General features: G+C 45.6%; 1 protein-coding gene across 1 annotated transcript in view; it reads right to left on the reverse strand.

Annotated features, from left to right (window-relative positions):
- The window catches only part of LOC128690173 (uncharacterized), a 94,113-nt gene that overhangs the window by 66,603 nt on the left and 6,253 nt on the right, over positions 1 to 21,257 (reverse strand). The window contains exon 2 of the mRNA XM_070090433.1: positions 7,555 to 7,676. Coding sequence (XP_069946534.1) covers positions 7,555 to 7,668 — 114 coding nt within the window. The 5' untranslated portion in view covers positions 7,669 to 7,676. The remainder of the gene's footprint in view (positions 1 to 7,554; positions 7,677 to 21,257) is intronic.

A 21,257-nucleotide genomic window follows, 5' to 3' on the forward strand; every position in this document is an offset into this window, starting at 1 on the left:
AAATACAAAATCTTTACATCCTGCAAAACACTACAATTAAGTTTTTTTTTATATTTTATTTAAAACTCGGGTACAAAATATATGGGAACAATCAATATGTAACAAGATACAAGCAGTAAAACGATAATCTGCAGTGACTACACAAATACAAAAGAAGCACTTATATAATGACATCAGAACTGGCTGCTGCACTCCAATCAAACACTACTTTTATGTACCGTGCTTCACATGAAAAGATGGCTTTATAATAAAAACTATAGTCCTACCTAGTAATGCTTACACTCCCCCCCTTGAAAAACATACCACTTTCACCTTAGTATACTCATTGACATCTCTTATACATTTATTAGAGCATTAAGGACATCATTGACAACATGTATAAACACAATCCAGCCATCTAAAAGGCTGACTATAATACAAGGAATGTCTGAACATGATGGCACACATCCACCAAAGAAACCAATCCACACCCTAACCCTCGTATACCCCATGATAATCAATATCGTGCACGGTGGTGGGTTTAATACACTACCCCTGACTCTTCACCCCCCCCCCCCACATGCCTAGTAACTGTCTGCCGTCACCCCTCAACCTCCACCAGTCATTGAATTTAAAAATACATTAAAATACAGTAACAAAGGAATATAAGAACCCCTTATCGTCTCCGCCACAGAAAAATAAAATTGTTACATTTTCTAAATACATACTGCTGATTCATCTTTGTGCTTACAAAATATCCCCCATCACCTATGATTTTTATCTCTACTCCAAAGATAAAAACCAAATTATACATTTCATCAATCAATTATATTACAATAAGCATAATATCAATACTTATCATCCGACTAATAGGTGTACATTATTATCACCCTGAGTTCCATGAAATTTACATAAGAATTAATACATATATAGACAATCCTCACAATCCTTCCCGTCTTCTAAATACAGTGTACATATATCCAATGACATTTCGTTATGATCCAATCATTTACTTTACACTTCCCCTTTTCCCCAGTGCAAGATAAATGCCACTTGCACTAGAGTCACAACACCTTACATTTGTTCACTTAAAACGTATAAAATAAGAATATAAATAACTTATAACAATATATAGATAGTAATTATTTGACAAAGTGAAGAATAACAACTAATATGGTAACAGTACACTAGAAATTGTAACTCACTCACTAATACATATTCCCATTTTTATGTATTATGTTCAACAAGATATATATATTTATTAACAATGTTCCAGAGCAATATCAGACTTACTCTGTCACGCACTAAGTTACACAATATAACTTATGGCTCCTAATAAAACACGTACCGGGCAGTACTACCTCAATCATTAACAAAACCAACCTGGCAAAAGACACTTCAGAAAGCCACCCCCTGCCATCCCCTGACCCCATGCTATATGTATTAAAAAAAACTCACGTTCCCTTCCATGCTCAAGTTCGTACCTGACGTCGAAAGTCATAAAACCCCTGTCTCTTAACCAAATGTCACCAGTTCACCCCCCCCCTAGGCCCCCCCCGCTCATTCCTAACTACTTTACACCCATATGCTCCACTACCACACACTTATTCCACCTTCCATCCTCCACTAATCTCCAAAAAAGAGCAAGAATGCCAGTTTAGGGAGAACCAGCCCAATCCAGCTCTAAACTACACCCAACCCTAACATTACACCTACCGTCAGATTACGATAACCCAAGGGAAAACTATTTACCCACAACCTCCCATATAGCCTATTTCTGCATACTGTACGATACACTCGCCGCAAGCGCCTGCACCCTATATTCACCCCCCCACCTCCCGCATGCACCAAGACACATACAAAAAATCTGCCACTACATACATCACTGCCCTCCGAATGTCCTTTGAAACCCCTCCCACATCAAAATGCAAAGCCCTCAAAGTCGAAATGTTTCTCCCCCCTCCAGCCACTATACCCAGAACTCTCGCTAACCATGCCCTTACAAAACCCAAGTTTTCACAAAAATATATGGCATGAAAAGCAGTCTCCTCTTCCTCACAATGCAAACAAGTGCCGGCACCTACATAACCCATTCTATATAGCACTGACCTTGTAGCTAGAATTCCCATAAAGAATCTATAAACCACTTCACGAACCCTTGGCTTTAATCTGATCTTCCGAAAGTCTTCCCAAATGCCCCTCCAATCATACATTGGGTATGTAGCTACTCCCTGTATCACTACCCTGCCAACCTGTCCTCCCAAGCCTACTTATCCTTACTTTTTTTTGCTTCCCTTACTGCCAACAAATTTCGCACCATATCTTCACTCCAGTAGTGCCTTTCCCTTCCACCATTCTCGCACATCCTTCATGACCTCTCCCACCCCTCTCCCCTCCCACCCTCAAGTACCGCTGCTTCACATACACTGCCTTCACTCGTGTCCCCAAAGGTATAAGACCCAGCCCACCCTGCCGCACGCCCATCACCACCACCTCCTTCCGTAGCCATGGCTTCCCATAACCCCACACATACCTCAAAACCACCCTCTCCAGTTCCTGAATATCACACGACCTCAGGGGATATATTTCTGCCACGCCCCACACTTTACTGTACACAAGTGTATTTACTACCCCCACCCTCTGCTGCTATGTTACATCCCCAGCCCTCCACCCGCGCATCCTACCCATCGCTCTACTCACTACTTCCTTGGAATTTATTCTCTGTGCCTCCCCAGCGTCCGCCATATACACAACCCCACATATCTTAATTATATCCACTACGTTCCACCCATACTGCTCCCCCAACCCCCCCCTTCCCCCACGTGCCTACTTCTAATAACTGACTTTGCTCCATTAACCCTCATCCCTGTCGCCCCACCAAAAATCTCTATTATACGTCCCACATTTCCCAATCCTATTTCCCCTCCTACCAAAACTGGTGTCATCCACATACCCCACAATACCACATCTCCCAGGACCCACCTCTCCCTGTTCCCACACTCCCTCTATAAGCCTATAAAAAGGGTCCTGCATGCATGCAAAGGATTTGAGACAAGGGGCAACCCTGTCGCACACCCATCCCCATCTGCACCAGCAACCCTAACTTCCCATTAACCTGTACCCTGACCGTTGCAGGCGTATACAAAGTAGTCGCCCAGCACACAATCTCATCACCAAAACCCTGTTTTTTTAAAATACACCACAACATATGTATCTACACTGTCATAAGCCTGCTTCCAATCAATCCCCAAGATCCCCCCCCCATTGTCTACCCTCCACAAAATCCTTAATTCTTCCATGCCCCTCACACATACTTCGACCTGGAATCCCACACTGTCCTCTATGTAGGACTCGGTCAAGCACCTTTTTCACACTTACCTAAAACCTTCGCAAAAGCTTTATAATCTGCACACATGAGGGAGATCGCCCTAAAAGCACCCAAGGTCTTCCCCCCCCCTTATAGACCAAAACTACTACCCCCATGACCTGCGATTCCCCCAACACTCCCCTTTCCTTCATAAAGTTAAACAACCGGACCAGACATTCCTTCATACAATCCCAATGTGTAATATAGAAATCATTAGGAATTCCATCAATGCCCGGCACTTTTCCCCTACTCAAGCCCATTATCGCCTCCTCCACCTCCTCCTCCTCCTCCTCCTCCTCCTCCTCCCTGATCCTACCCTCTATTACCGCACTCTCCTCCTCCCCTAAAATACCTCGAATTCCTTATCCCAGAATATATATCAATCAATCAATCAATCAATCCTCCCTCCCTCCCATCCTCCCTCCCTCCCATCCTCCCTCCCTCCCTCCCTCCCTCCCTCCCATCCTCCCTCCCTCCCTCCCATCCTCCCTCCCATCCTCCCTCCCTCCCTCCCTCCCTCCCTCCCATCCTCCCTCCCATCCTCCCTCCCATCCTCCCTCCCATCCTCCCTCCCATCCTCCCTCCCATCCTCCCTCCCATCCTCCATCCCATCCTCCCTCCCTCCCTCCCTCCCTCCCTCCCTCCCTCCCTCCCTCCCTCCCATCCTCCCTCCCTCCCTCCCATTCTCCCATCCTCCCATCCTCCCTCCCTCCCATCCTCCCTCCCATTCTCCTCCCATCCTCCCTCCCATCCTCCCTCCCATCCTCCCTCCCATCCTCCCTCCCATCCTCCCTCCCATCCTCCCTCCCATCCTCCCTCCCATCCTCCCTCCCTCTGCTTAAAATTCTCCCTGAACCAATAATCAGCATAATTGCTCATTCCATCGGTGGTACTAAGTACCTGCCCCACCCTATATCCCCCCACCCCTTTACACACACCTAATCCCATAATCGTGGTCATCTGTTGCCTATTCCTAAATCTCCTCAAAACACATCCTGACGGTTTGTCACCCCATAGAACCTCCTCTAAACCTTCCCTCACACGTATCGCATCAAAACGATAATTTTGTATATCCCTCAATCTTCCCCTTGAAACCTATTTCTCCATGTCTAGCCCCCCCCCCTCCCCCTTCATAACAATCATTTAGCTGCCCCTCTAAGTATTTCTGTAAACCATACCTCCACCTCTCCTCATCCCTTCCTCTATGCTGGCAATACTCCCTAATCTCCAATTTAGCGTGCTTCTCCCACCATTCCAAGACATCCTCCTCTTCGTTGCGAGCCTCCCATAGTTGCTTCCACCATTCACTAAAAAAACCCCTCCCCCTCTCCCTGAAGTAGCCTCGCATTCATTTTCCAGTAACCCACATACCTACGAACCATCCCTTCCCATGCCATCTCTGCCAAAACTGCACGATGGTCCGAAAAACCTAAATCTATCGTCATTACACGTTCTACTGTAATATCTCGAGTTATATATACGATCCAACCTGGCAGCATAACCCCTCCGCATAAACGTGTGCTCTACTTTCCACCCATCGCCCCTGACTGTCAAACCCCTGCATCCCTCAACAAATCCCTCAATACTCCTGCCCCTCTCGGCTCCACATCCTTATTTCTGATTACACAATTCCAATCCCCACCTATTATAGAAACCATTGGTAAACCCCGCATGTAGAAAAGCAAAACCTCCCTTACAAAATTCACCTTTACCCGTACGTTACTATCTGCCGGCATATATCCCCAGAAAACATGCTCTAATCTCACCCCATATCCCCTCCACCCTCACCACCCTCCCCTCCCCTCGTCCCACTTTAGCACGTGGAATGGGCTGGACTCCCTCATTGCCACCCCACCCTTTAATTTCCCTGAACTACCAACATACATACTAAAACCGTTCAGCCTCAACTCTGCCATACTTGAAATTGTGTTCTTGAATAAAAGGCACATCAATGTTAAAACGCCGCAAAACATCCTCCAACCATACTCGTTTACCGTCAGCTCTTAGGCCATTCACGTTTATCGTTAGACACTTAAAGATTCAGAAAGGGTGGCTTTCCTCTATGTCTGTCCTTTCTGTTCCATTTTTTGCTGCTTCTGTCTTTCTGTGCACTCTTTCCCGCCTGGACCCCCTCCCCCCGTGCACTACCCTGCCCCTTCTTAATCACTCCCGCCCACGTCTTCTTCCCTGAACGCTGAGCTGGTGTTATAACAACCTCATCCGACGAGCCTCCAGCCCTCTTTCTAGATGTACCCTCAATTTCCGTATCAGTATTTCCATTCTCCTTGTGCTTCCACCTATAACAACTGCAACATGCCAAGCTCTGACCCTAGAGGCCCTGGAATCTGCTCAATCAAGTCCTCCTCAGCCATCAGAATTCTCCTGTCTATAGATGGGTTCTCCTCCGCAGGCACGTCCAGGAAAGAATCATCTCCTGTAGGGGCGTAGATAACTCCTGTGGATCACCGGTCTCTCCCACCCCCACAGGCTGCCGCTCAACTCCCGGGCCCGTTTGCGGGGGAGCATCCGAAGCCACTGGTAGCGTCACACAATTCTCTAACACGCCCTCCACTTCGTCCGCCCAATTACCTTTGCCTGCTGCACTCAAAGTCTTCGGCAGAGGTGCCGCCTGAGGCTCTGACTACTTGCCGTTCCCAAGGCCGAGGCGCTGCTGCTTTACCACATCCAGCCGCCATGTGGTCAAAAGCGCCGCACAGGCGACACGTCTTGCGTTGTCCCGCGTAGGTCACATACATCTGTGTCCTAAAATCCTCCAGGACAACATACGATGGAATAGGTCTTCTTAAAGGCATCTTGACTGTGTAAGACCCCGCCGGCAATCCTTCATAGATTCCCTCCGTCCATCGAACTAAAGTTATAGCATGCACCTCACCATATCTTTGAAATGTCTGATATCTACATCGTCTGCCTCGAAAGGAACGTTGCGGATCCTCACCCAGGTGTAGTATTTTGAGGCATCCCGCAGGCGTACCTCCAGACCAGATGATACGGTGATGTTCTTCTCCTGGTACTGAGTCACCGTTCTTTCATATGCCTCCACTGTGCAAAACTTCATGAAGATTCGTGATGAGCCATTAAGTGCTATTCCGTGTAATTCTTCAATTTCAATGCCATACGTGTCCCGTATAATCGTTGGTAATAAAACTGAGGCATTCGTAGGGTAGATTGCCCCTTTAACAAGGTCAACACACACGGTGTTGCTCCTCCTGCGGTAGCTGGCAGCTATCTTGGTGAAAACAGGAAGTTGCGCACCAGAGAAAGCAGGAGCTGTTTGTGCAGTGCGTCCACTCAGCCCGAAAGCGAAGAGGACAATGTACAATTAAATTACAGGTCTGGTAGGCCCAAGACCACTATATACATGACCCATCAAGTACTTTCATTAAATTTAAAGTATGCTAGAAGCAACCAAGCCACTGCATTTTCTTTTATAGCAACTCGTCTATCACTAAATCACATTCTTGCGAGTTGGTGTGTCCCAACCATCTAGTTATTGCCATCATAGGAATTTTAATTTATAAAACTAACCCTTTTGTTATTCAACATTAATAATGTTCAAAAATTAATGAACTTTGCAACTGCCGTGAAATTCAAACTATCAATATTCCACAACGTTCATAAATGTTCGGGAGAGATGTCCTAACTATTTACCCACAACTGTGCTGGGTCTCCAGGCAGGAACCACTCAGTGAAGAGGGTCCCTAACCAAACTGAATTTAAATTTAGCCTACCAGCATCTGTGTGGCCAATAGGAAAGGTAGACCACAGGATGGACAAATGCTGGTTCATGGTAAATCAGCATATTGGTGAACAGATCAAATTAATCATGGTAAGCAGCAAAAAGTTTAGGTCTCTGCAGTGAACAGACTGTCTTAATTAATGATTACCACCCATCCTCGAAGTAAATACAGCAATCTTAAGTACTAAATCATGCTCCAAGAAATTAACCAGTTTTATTTAGTTATGCACGGCAACTGCCGTCAAGGACGTACCTCAGGCAGTGTTCAGTGAAGGCAATGGAGAAGATACAACAATCCTGGAGCACCAGATCCAAAAAGCACAGAAAACCTTGCAAGAGTCAAATGGACAGACAAGCGTGGTCAGGTGTACACATACGAAGTACATCCATAACGCCTTACAAAAGTCCCAAGAGAATGAAGTGACAACTAAAGACTTTTCTAGTGACTCACCGTGTGCTGGAAGTGTGGAGAGTAGGAATGTTTGTGTGAAGCATCTGTCAGCGTGATGGCTACAGCAACCAGCAGCCAAATATACATGGCTCCTGGCCCTTTAGTGGGGCCCATCAGGCAATCTGTAAAAAAAATTGAATTTAAGTATATTCAGAAGCACTAAACCAACATGGTCAGTACAGTACCTGGGGGAAAAGGGTTTAAGGAAGCCTAGCCAACTTTCAATTGCATCAAGGAAGCTTGGAAGCATAAAGGCAGATTCTGTATATAATACAAGCACAGGCCACAAGGAAATGAATAACTAAAAAAATATTTTTACAAGTTGTTTTAAATTGGCAGATGAAAAGATTTAGAGATTACAACTGGTACATGGGGATATTTAAAATCCTAAAACATTGTACTTTGAACATGTAGAGTAACAAGGTAATTAACCTCAGCGAGGCATCAGGTACACTTACAATTAAACATTTGAAGCTAAATATACAAATTGATGCAATATAGGTACGGAGACCCTGACGACAGGTTACTACTGACGTCAGGTACGTGGCATTGCAGAAATGAAAACTGCATTACAATAAAAATTTTAGCTAATGTATTAATATTTAATTTTGGAAATTCATGTTAAGTTATTTGAAACAATGTCAAGAATTAACTAAATTAACTTCAGCAATTTTTTTTTTTTTTTTTTTTTTTTTTTATATTTTATTTATAACATACAATACATTAACAAAAGCATACAATATGAGAGCATCGACAGACAATATAAAATTCATCAATTTCTATACACTGCAATATGCAGTAATATGTCATGCAGCTGATAGGTGAATACTGCCATATACATAATTCATAACTACAAAATATAACTATTCAAGTAATACAAAATAAAGAATCCTCTGACTCCTTCCCAACTGCTAATTTCAATATCCACACACAATAATTACATACCGCAAAAATGCAAGCAGTATAACCCCCCCCCCTATTACCCCAGCTCACCAAAATGTACAGCATTTCACCGTTGTTTATGTAACTTATAAACTAACCATACTAAATTAAACTTAAGAACATATTAAATTGAAAACAATAACAACTCTACCGTAGTGAAAACGCCAGCTGCTGTCCTAAGATTATTTATATATACATATGTATATATATACATTAGAAACTGACTTAGTTTACAATGGGAGTCAAATCCTAACTTTATTGCTGTCCCATGCAGCATTCTCAGACTTCTACTTTTATACGCTACTACGATAGCCTTCAGCAGAAGGCATTAATTAACAATATTAAATAAACTATTAAGAATGCATGAACTCAGCACTCCCATGCACACCCCAATTACACACAATCGTTCTCTCTTGCACTTGTCACTCACCCACGCACATGCACACCAAACCAACATCTTTCGTTTGGCAAGCCCGTTTGGTACCCCCCGTTTTTTTTATCTAATGCTTTACACACCAATCTAAACCCACTTCCCCCCCCCCTCACAACTCTAGCAACTCCCCAACAGTTATGGACCTGTAACCCTCAGTGAAAGCTCCCTCCCATCTCCTCCCATAAATTCCCCGATTCCTATTCATTGTCCTACAAAAAATCCTCGCTAAAACTCGTTTCCTCGTCTCCCCATTATCCACCCCTCTCATTCCCCACGATATGTACACGAAATCCACCACGATATAAGCTACTCCCCGTGCCACATTCTCCCCCACCCCCCCTATATCAAGACTCAGCGCTCTCAACACTGACACCCCAGTTCCTCCTATCCTCCTGACCACTTTCCCCAGCCATTCCCTCACACTCCCCAAATAATCGCAAAAGTATACCACGTGATAGGCTGTTTCCAACTCCCCACATAACCCACACCAACCCTCCTCTACCACACGTCTGTTTCTGAGGACTGATCCAGTAGGCAGAATCCCATGTAAAAATTTGAACATGATCTCTCGCACCCTGGGCCCTAACTTTAGTTTACCGAACAGACTCCATATAGCTCCCCATGCATACATCGGGAACAGCCCCTCAACTGGGGCCGTCTCCTCTACCCTCAATATTCGATATAAATCCCTCGCCTTTAATTTGTCTGGCTCGCGCGCCCACAAAAGTGCCCTCAACAAAATCTCACACTCCCTCCATTCCCCACCCACATACATTCCCCTCAAAATATCATGTAACCTTTGCATGCATGCCCCCCTCTGTCCCCCTAATCTTTTCCACTCCCACCTGACAAAAATGCATTTCGCCCTCCTTCCCAGGTCCAACAGACCTAAACCTCCCTTCCTCACCGGCAAAGTCACCACCTCCCTCTTCATCCATTCACATCCTGAGCCCCATAAGAACCTAAAAACACTTCTAAGGATACGAGTAATCTCAGCCCTCAGCAATGGAAAAACTGCTGCTACATGCCATACCTTACTGTACAGCAATACGTTAATAACAATCGCCCGTTGCAACAATGTCAAGTGATAAGGCCGCAACATCCCCAACCGATGTTCCACGCGTTCCACCATTCTCAACGAATTCGCCTCCCTAGCCTCCCGTATGGTCGCTCTATACAAAATGCCACATATTAATAACTGCCCTTCCTGCCTTCTCACCACATCACAGTCCCAATCAACTCTGTCTCTCCACTCCCCTAGCCCCATGATCTTTGTTTTCTCAACGTTTACCGTCATGCCTGTCGCCCCTCCAAACATGCCAACCACCCCTCCCAACTCTCCCAATCTTGTTCCCTTCCGGACTAGGAGTGTCGTGTCATCCACGTAACCTACCACATGATGCCTAATCAAGCCCTCCCTCGACCCCTCCCCACCACACACTCTGGTCTCAACCAACCTATAAAATGGATCTTGCACACATGCAAATAATAACTGTGATAGCGGGCAACCCTGCCTCAAGCCCCTATCCATGTTCACCACACCTCCCACACGTCCATTGATCTGAATTCTCGCTTTTGCCCCTTTATACAACGTTTCAACCCACCCCACAATCTCATCCCCAAAACCTTGTTTGTTAAGGATCTGTCTTAAACCCTCCCTTTCCACCTGATCATAAGCACCCTGCCAATCAATCGCCACCATACCCCCTCCTTCCTGCGTCCCCTCAAAACTCTCAACAAACCCCTTTAGAATTCCGTGCCCCATGACCATCGACCGTCCTGGCAACCCTAGTTGACCTTTTGAAACTACACGTCCCACTACACATTTTAACCTATTCCCCAAAATCTTCGCGAACAATTTATAGTCCGCACACATGAGAGTAATCGCCCTGTAATCCTTAAGTGTACTCTGCCCCTTACCCTTGGGCACAAGCACTACGACCCCTGTACTTTGCTTCTCGCCCAATTCTCCCCCATCTTTCATTCTATTGAACAGCGTTACTAAAAAACCCCTTAACAGATCCCAATGTTTTAAGTAAAATTCACTTGGTAGTCCATCAATACCTGGTGCTTTGCCTCTGCACATGTCTACAAGCGCTCTCCATATCTCCCCCTCTTCGATCTCACCACCCAAAGCTTCCCTGTCCTTACTCCCCAGAGCTACGGGCTCAACAGCACACACCCCATCAAGATCCTCCCTATTAACTCCTTTACTTTTCCAATAATGCCCATACCACGCATCCGCGAACATACTCATCACCTCCGTTGTTTTTAACACCTGCCCCTCCCTAAACCCTTTCACCTCAGTGTGCACTTCCAAATCTGCTATTGTGGTCGCTGTTCTCTGCTGTTGTCTCCTCAACACACATGCCGATGGCTTGTCCCCCCAAAGCACTTCCTCCACACCCGCCTGCACCCGCACCGCATGAAATCTCTCCTCCTGCACTTCTCTTATCCTGCTCTTCAGATCATCTATTGCCTCTGTTTGGAATACCCCTCCCACTACTCCTTGTTCATGATAGTATCCTATTCTACTTTCCAAATAATTTGTTAATCCATACTTCAGTCGATTTATCCGCTTCCCCTCACCCACGTAAAACCTACGAATCCTCTCCTTGGCCACACTGTCCCACCAACATACAACATTATCAACCCTTTTTGCCTCCTCACTTAGCTTCCTCCACAGCGAAGCAAACCCCTCCTCCACTTCCTCATCCTCAAGGAGTCGCGTGTTTAATTTCCAGTAGCTTTCAAACCGTTTCACTAACGAGTCCCATGCTACCCCCACCACCACTGCCCTGTGATCTGAATAAATTGCTTCTATAGTGTTAAAAGACTCCACCGAAACCCCTTGCGTTATATAGATCCTATCCAGTCTAGCTGCGTATTCCCTCCTTACATACGTATGTTGCACTTCACCTATTCCACCCCAAAATGCATCTCGTACCCCAATATCTCTACACAGGTCTCGCAACACGTTTGAAAAATATCCCGCCCCCGCTGGCATCACATCAAATCTCCGTATTATACAATTCCAATCTCCCCCAATCAATGCAACCCTGGGCAGTGCTCTCAAGAAATACACCAGATCATCCCTTACAAATGCCGATTTTACCCTCGCATCGTTCTCCGCCGGAGCATACACTCCAACAAAGGACACGCGTTCACGCATCCACCACCCGTCCACTCTCATTATTCTTCCCTCACCCCCCCCCCTCAAACCTTTGCAAAACAAACGGGCTTGCCTCACGAATTAAAACACCTGCTCCACCTTTTAAACGTGTCGTTGGAGTTACAAAAGCCCTATATCCATCCACCTCCAGCAATTTTCCTATTTTCAAGTTATGCTCTTGTATAAAGGCAACATCTACCTTGTAACGATACAGCAGTCCTCGCAACCATACACACTTACCACTTTTACATAAACCATTAACATTAATTGTCATACACCTTAGGCCTGCTTACGTTTTCCACCCACCTTTCCCCACCACATTTTTCCGCTGTCCAGTAACCTCATACACACCGTCCTTGACACTCACCCCATCCCCTCCACTCCTAACCCCTTGCTGGCGTTTCTTTTTCTCTGTGCCTCTACACACACCTTCAATCCCCGCCTTTTTCCCTGGTCTTTGCGCTGGAGTGAGGACGTCATCCGAGTCAGACGTGACAGCTGCCCGCTTCCTCGACACTTCCTCTTCCGCCATGCTAGTCTCCTGACCTTCCTCATTGTGCACCTCCACCTCTATCACCTCATTCCCCTTCTCACTACTTGGCCAAGCCGACATTACATTCCTTTCTTCAGACCCGCATGCTTCCCCTTGTCCCTGTACCTGGTCTCCCGTCGTTACCTCTGTCAAGGCTTCCTCCGATTTAGGGAACATCTCCTGCAAAACTGTCTCAAGCACGACGTCAATTTCTACGTCATTTGGTACGTCCTTTTCCGCCTCGTGGATCACATCCTCAGCAGACGCACTCAATTGCTGCACTGCACCCTCATGCTCCACCTCACGTTGCATTTCCTCCACTTCCTCACTCCACAACCGACCACGCCTACGTCCATCCTGGCAGTTCTGATCTGTCACTGTAGGTCCTCGCCTCGGAATGTCACTTCTTGGTATTCCCTGGCCAGTCCTCCGCCGCACACATTCAGCCGCTATGTGATCATAACCATCACACAGTCTACAAGTTCTACGTTGGCCAGCGTAAGTTACGAGTATTTGTGTCCTAAATTCATCTAAGAACACATACGAAGGTATAGGTTGCCTCAGAGTCATCTTTAGGTTAAAACTACCTTCCGGATAACCCACATAAGCCCCTGCCGTCCACTTGCCTTGTTGAGCTACGTGTACAGTTCCAAACTTCCCGAACACACTACGTAGGTCAGCTTCATTTGCCTCGAAAGGCACATTACGTAACTTTACATACGTAAATTGACTCGAAACATCGACCATCTTTACCAGGATGCCCTCGTTAACCTCGATAGCAACATCCTGATATTGAGCAAGTAGATCCTCATACACGTGTGATGACAGCAGTTTCACGAACATTCGGTAGTTTCCATTTAAGGCTACACCGTAAAGGTCGCAATCCTCAATCCCCTATGTCTCTCGAATAATCAGAGGCAACAACGTCAAATCTTGATTGATTGTACCTCTCAGTAATTCTATGCCGACAGTGTTAATTCTGCGTCTCACCCCAACCACCATTGTGACAGCCTGGCTAGCACTTGCGCCTGTCAGAGAGGAGTAGCAAAACGTCCACCCTCACCGGCAGCTGGGCGAGGAATGTCCAGCAATATTTAGTATGAAGAGAACTGAACCTTGGTATCAAGAAAAAAAAATACGCTGATTTTATTTTAAATCATTACCCACACCCAATGTTCCTACCCTTGCCAGGAATCAAACCCGGACACTCACTGAAGAGTCACCAGGCCACGGGAACAGAGCCCCCCCCCCCCCCAAGTACCCAGGTAATCTTAACCAGGACTAGACAAATACTCTGGAAGTGGGTAAAAGTTGTTTGACCCACCACACCCCTCTGTATTCTAGTGTTTTGACTCCAGCTACCACTGCAAAAGCATTTTTAATCCACCGAGGGCCTTCCCACAGAAATAATTCATCAGCCACGACCTACAAACCGAGTAGTCATTTCAAGGCCTTTCAACTGACCAAGGGGCCCCAAAGGAGTTAATCCCGGCAGGAAGCAGATGGGTTACCATATGCAAAGACCCTCTCGTCACTTTCTTTCATCAGTCCACTCCCTAGCAGGGAGAGCCCGTGGGGCTCCAGTCCCTGGAGGACTTCACCAAAAGAGCCTTCACCCTCCTCGCCAACCTCCGATCATGACCTTAAGTAGTCATAAGATTGCAAACTAATCAGGGAACGGGTGGGGGCTTTAACCCATGGCAAAAGTATTAAAGTCAGTGCGTTAACCCCTCGGTCAGCTGGCCCTACGTAGGCTAAATCTTTTTAGAGCCAGCTGACAGTGATAACACACCACTGGCCTAATCGTGTCAAGACTCAAATGCCATGGGTTCAAGCCACCACCCGTTAGCTGATTTCTGATCATACCTTAGATGCTAACATAAGCAGGCATAGTCAGTGGCCGTCTGGACAGGCGAGGCTATCAGTGAAGTTCCTGAAGAGAGCATCATTGTTCCATAGGCAGGGAAAGAACGTAGCTTCAAAGACTCAAGGCAGCGAGGGCCCTGCGACTATTTGCAATAGCCACACCCAAGATGCACGATGGCCTCTGCAAAACCAGTCTCCTCAAACGTGGCACAGTGCTTTCCTTTTGGGGCACCTTAAGTCTTAGGAACCTCATAGTTGGGAAGAGATTATTACAGGAGTGGGTAGTCGTTTGAATCCACGTACAACTAGTCCGGCACTTTCATTTAGTATAGTGGCCGAATTTCTGGGACTGAGTTTATTGTATGGGAAAAGTTTAACAACCATTTCTCCCCAGAGAAGAGATGTTGATTGGAGGAGTATTGGTTTATGTGAAGAAATTTTAGTGTTCACCAAACCACTATCTGCCTTCCTCTTACCCACAACCACTCAGGATTCAGAACTCAATGTTCTCACTCGTGCTCAACCATCCAATGGAAAAATTAAAAATTGTTAAAAACCATTTATAAGCACAATCTTCATTGGGTCACTAATATTCAGGAGGCTAACCTGCAAGACCACACCATTAGTCACTCCTTGAACTGCAGGTAACCTCTGGTAACACTTCTTCCCAAATAACCACTTTATGGTTCATACGATGTACCACCCACCATCTGTTCCACTGACAGTGGAGAATGACAAGAGTGGGGGCACAAGGAGTTTGTCATGCATCTATAATAGACATAAAACGACTGAGGAAAAATATCTTCTGATGCCAAATAAAGCCGGTTAAACCTCACCACTGAGATAACCTACTGTGAGCAGCGGTGGACTGGCGCAGTACCGGGTAATGGGAGGATGAGAGGTATCAATACTTGAGGTACTAGCGAGAGCAAAGTTAATTTACTTCACTAACTATAGCAGGAAGATATTAAGGGGCCTTAATTTTAGTTCCTCCTGATGAAACTTGCCTGTAACTTGCAATATTTTAGTTACACAACATCAATTTTAACACTATACCGAGGTAGGAAATAAATACACGACGAACAATGAGCTATATTAATTCTTATTTTCTCCGTGTGCAGGGCGGACAAGTATCCCCAGTAAACTGAAGAATTTTATGTTCAAAACAGATTTAAGTCTGTGAAACAAAAGGAAGAGTTGAACAGAGGGGAGTGTCGACAGTCTCTGGGGGGGTTCTAGTGACCGTGGTGCCGAGCCATTTACTGGATTATTCTGCATCTCACCTTTTAGATCTTTGTAGTTTTACACTTGGTCAAGTTAAGAAATTACCGTTTGAGGGGGACGAGGACATGCGAGCAACGTTTGAAAAGTATGGTGTAATATAACTAGCAATACTTGGAAGGTGGTCTGAGGGTATGTACGCTGGCCTCCATGATGGCTCCTTTAATCTTAATGTCTTTGTGCAAATCCATACAGTCATGTGTGGTATGGAGCGACTTTAGGACTCTGGCATATGTAACATGTGTGGGCCCGAGACTAAAATGTCGATTGTGTTGAGCATATGAACATACGACTGCAGTGTCCTCGAAGATCAGCACCCGATACTAATGGAGCTGAGCAAGGAGTGGCAAAGGATAGAGAAGTGACGACCAAGACTTTAGGAGAGCATCATGGGGTTCGTAAGCCATGGAGTGAAATAGTGGAGGAAAATCCCGAAGTGTGCGTAATGTTACCGGTGTCGTCTTGGGTAATTGAGACCATGAGAATGGAGGAAGAGGTTGGTCCAGAGGAATTGTGTAATGGCGTGTCGACTGCTATGCACTGTTACAAGACTTACTGGTTGATCATAACGAGGAAAGTTCTCTCAGTATGGGAAAGGATGGGGAACCTGGAAAAGGGTAGGGTTCACGAGGTAGGTAATGCGGGTGGTAGGGATGAGCAACCTCAGTGTTTGAGGCAGAGGTTGAGGTGCACGGGTAAGGAGGTGAAGGCGAGGACATGCAAATAGTTGAAGCATCTCGCAAGAGGGGGGCTGATGCTTCTGATAGTGATGTCACTACACCTGCCCAGAAACACTTGGTGGATGCGCCAAGAAAAGTCTCGAGGGGAAGGGGGGTAAGGCGAGGTTAGGAAAGGGAAAAAGTGATAAGTATAGTTTGCAGAAGCGTAAAGAAACACGAGGATACAGGACAACAGATATTTTTGCGGAGATATAGCAAACAGGTAATATTTCTAGAGGAGCATAATTTTAAGTATGGAAGAGATTTGTTGGTGGATGGGTATAAAGTATATGCAGGGTATACTGGGAAGATTAAGGGAGGTGCAGCTGTATTAATAGAGGCCAGTCATTTTCGAATGTTACATTGGGAAGAAGGAAAGGGGTAGGGGGATGGGAGAGGAGCAAAGGTGGATGGGACATGGGGTGGGGTACGAGTTTTGCGAGTATATATGCCAGGGAATAACAGGCATGTAAAAGATTTTGTTTGGGAACCTTAACTTACCACATGCAGGGGTTGCCTGTTTATTCATTGTCAGGTGTAGAAAGGAATAGCGAGATTCGTAGGAGGTGGAGCCGAGGGTGCAGGGTGTGTTAGGGGTTTTGCAGGATGTTTTAGGGAGAGCTGGATTGGTGGGTCTTTTGCGGGGGAGGGGTGGAAAGTGGAGCACTTGTGTTGAGGGGATATGTGGCAAGATTAGATCGTACGTGCGGTTCTCTGGGGATATCTGTTGCTAACTCGGAAGTTACAGACGTCATGTTTCCAGAGCATAAGAGGGGTTGTGGCAGATGTGGGGTGGGGTGGTTTACAAGGAGTTATCCAAGTTATTAAAAACTTAATGCGAGCTTGTTAGAGGGATCGGTGGAAGGTGACAGTCGAGTGGTGGAAGAATGAGTGGTCTAATGGGAGGAAGAGGAGTGATATACTCCTATGGTGGGAGAAGTATGCTAAGCCTGGAACATGGTTTTTATACGAGGAAGGGAAGGGAGATAACTAAATAGAAATATTGGTTGCAGAGATATTTGGAAGGGCACTTGAAGTGTTATGAGGGTGTTGGCGAGGTATATCCGGTAAATGTGATTGAGAGAATAAAAGTGCAACTGCTGGAAATGCAGAATGCAAGGTTTGATGTTGAAAGGGCGAGAGGTGGGTTGGACGACGTTATGGGGAAAAAAAGCCATTGGCATGTGAACCGAGGCATTAAGGCTATGGCAAAGGATAATGACCATGAAGTTGGAAGTACATAAGGATGTGGGAGGGTACAAGATGGGACAAAGGTTAGATACAACGGAAGGTACGAGTGATTTTGCTGGTAAGTGGTTTGGGATCTATGAGACTGAGAAAGATGTAGGATCTGAAGATTTTAGAGGGGATACAGAGGACCCTAGGGTCGGAAGATAGTGCAGTAATGGAGAGGTCCATAGAGGAAGAGGAAGTATGGATGGCGTTAAAGGGAACTAGTGTAGGGAAAATACCTGGCAATGATGGAATACCAAATTATTTTTATTTGAAAAAACTGGGAAGTTCTGAAGGAATTCTTGATGCAATTGCTAAACGAGATGAAGGATAAGGGATGTGCGAGTATGACGCAAAGAACAGGGGCAGTCCTGGTACCAAAGGGGGAGGTACATAGCAGCATACTGGATTATAAAGTCATTAATGTTTGGGGATTATAAATTGTTGGATAAAGTTTTAGGTAATAGGTTGTGTAGCTATAGGAAAGGTTAATGACAGGCAGAAGGGTGTGCCAGGACGAACAATATAGTGGACATGGGAGGATAAAGGACTATACAGGATTGTAGAAAGGGTGGAGGTGTACTTGCTTTGGATTGGAAGGTTGCCTATGATTGTTTAAAGATACTTCATAGATGATGAGAAGGGGTTTTGGTGAGGAGATTGAAGTGGGCAGAAACAAAGAGCAGCGAGTATCCGAGTGCAAATAAATGGTAGGGTGGGGACTATAGTTAGTATATGGATTGGGGGACTGAGGCAGGTATGCCCTAAGCCTCAGATCCTGTTTGCATGTCTGCAAAACCCTTTATATAGGATAAATGTAGGGGTGGGTAAAGGGGGTATGGCATAGGGGTGCAATGGGTATAGTAGGTTATTTCGATGATACGAGTGTTAGTGGGGGGGGAGGGGGTTAAGGAGTCAGACATTTAGTGGAGGAACAGGTTTGTGTTAATGGTGTAAAGTCGAAATTACTGGAGGTGGGTACATGGGTGGGGGGGGGCGAATAGGGACTACATATGGCTGGCAGGTGGTAGAGTAGGTGGAAATTTGTGGAGTGTTATACAAGGGGGATGCAAAGAGGGCTAGAGGCAAATTCTGGAAGGGTAGTGAAAGGGGTATTATATAGTTTCAGAGGCATAAGAATGAGTGGTTTGACGTTACATCAGAGGGTCATTGTGGTTAAGACTTACTAAACTGTGGCATGTGGCAGTGATGTATCCTTTGCTGGTGGAAGTCACAAGGAGATTGCGAAGGAAAGTAGAGTTCTGCATGGGGGACATGGCTGTAATTGGTTGCGACAGACTGTTGTGATGACATCGATAGTGATTGGAGGGTTGGGGTTAATTCATTTGGAGAGCACGTTGAAGAGTATGCATGTGAAGCCTAGTTATCTTAGATTGGGTGGGGAAAAGGGTGTTAGGGTGGGGGCAGTGATGGATGACGTGCAGCAGTGGTGGTGGGAGGGGGAGGGTAGGGATTTAGAAGAGTACATGGGTATGTTGAGGTACTTATTACTGGCAAGGGTTCTGGGTAGTGTAACGAGGTGGTGGAAGGAGTTTCTCCATTGTATGATTGGAAACTTGTATGGGGGGGCATTACACAAGTTAAGGTTGCAGTCGAAGGTGAGGGAAACATTGTATTGGTTTCTGCATGGGATATTGCCAACTGAAGTTAGATTGTACGAGATGCGAATTTTGCACTCCCAAAGTTGTGTATTTGGGGGGGGGGGGAGGAAACTGCTTACCATGTGGTGTATTTCTGTGCAAATAGAGAGGTGGTACATACCTGGTTTTGCAGTCTTGGGTATGGTTGGTGGGAGTAGGCTAGCGGTGCTAAGGGTATGACGTTTAGATGTAGAGTGAGTGGGGGATTGTGTGAGGAGGGCTGTATTATATTTAGTGGTGGATTATGTTTAAGTATCGTGGGCGATGAGGGAGGGGGGGGGTGGAAAGAATACAGGCATTAGCAGGACATCTATAGAACAAGGTGTAGGAATGAGGTAGTGCATGGTAATAGGTGTGCTTTAAATTTTCATGTAACTTATAAGGGAATTACAGGGCTACGAGACTTGGTGTAGGAAGGGTTGGGTGGACTGGTCTCTAAAAATGGGGGGTGGGAAGAGTGCTCAAGAAATTGTGGTATACAGGAATCTCAATTTAGTTTGACATTGGCCATAATGTAGAAACTGATTAGTGGGTGGTCAGTAAGGTGGAAGAGGGGGCTTACCAAACCTATTAAGGTGTTACAAAGTTGTGTATGACGTCAGTTCAATGTTCTAAGCACTATAGACTAAATGTGGTAGGGTACATGAACATATTTATGCATATTTGTCTTCTATCTTCACGCCAGGAAGATACAAAGTGCAGGGAAAATATTGTGTATAATTATTAATAAGGATATTTGGTAGGGATAGTATAAACGTGAATAATGTGTGTGGATATGCAAGGATAGGGTTTCCTTACATGACTAAGTATATCTATGCTCCATGTCACAGTCAAATGGAAAGTTATCGTTTATATATTCTTATTCATGTTCAGTTGGTTGTGTGGATAGTGTTTGGGGGAAACAGCACCATTATGAATCAACTGGATTTGTACCAGTAGACATTTTTGTTACACGTAATCATACTCATCTCCCTATTTATATTTGTGCATTTACCAAACTGCAGCAGGCCAAGACTCAACCCTACGAACCTTATACCGCCTCCAGAAGCAGCACAATGTACACATCGCCTTTCCACTCTAGCCAGCGATCGCTGGCTGACAATGGTGGTCGGTATACGTCACAGGATTAACACTGTCGGCATTGAATTACTGAGAGGAGCAATTAATCAGGATTCGGCGCTGGTCTTGTTGCCTTTGATCATAAGCAAGACATACGAGATTGAAAACTAGGACCTTTAGTGTTGCCCTAAACAGTAATTATAGGATGTTTGTGAACTATCTTCACAGGTGTACGAGGACCTACTCGATCGTTATCAAGATGTCGGCATTGAGGTTAAAGAGATCCAGGTGAAGATTGAAGTTTTGCATCCGTTTATGTAATGTGCCTTTTGAGGTGAATGAAGCCAACCTCCATAGTGTTTTTGGCAAGTTTGGTACCATACTCTTAGCACAAGGCAAGTGGATGGCAGGGGCATACGAGGGTTATCTGGAAGGCATTTTTAGCCTAAAGATGACCGAGGCAACCAATATCATCGTATGTGTACTTGGAGGTATTCAGAACAAATCCTTGTAACATATGCTGGACAACGCAAGAATTGTAGGCTGTGTGATGGTTATGATCACATAGCAGCTGACTGTGGGAGGCAGAGAATGGACCAGGTGATGTCAAGAAGTGACAGTTCGTGGCAGGGGTCTGTGGTGAATGATCAGTACTGCCAGCATGGATGTAGGCATGGTCGGTTGTGGAGCGAGGAAGTGCAGGAAAGGCAGAGTGTGTGGAGAGAGGGTGTTGTGGAGCAGTTGGGTGCATCTGCAGAGGGCATGGAGCAAATGGCAGAGAAGGAAAAAAATGTGGAAATTTATG

Source organism: Cherax quadricarinatus, chromosome 32 (assembly GCF_038502225.1).
Source record: "Cherax quadricarinatus isolate ZL_2023a chromosome 32, ASM3850222v1, whole genome shotgun sequence".
NCBI lineage: Eukaryota > Metazoa > Arthropoda > Malacostraca > Decapoda > Parastacidae > Cherax > Cherax quadricarinatus.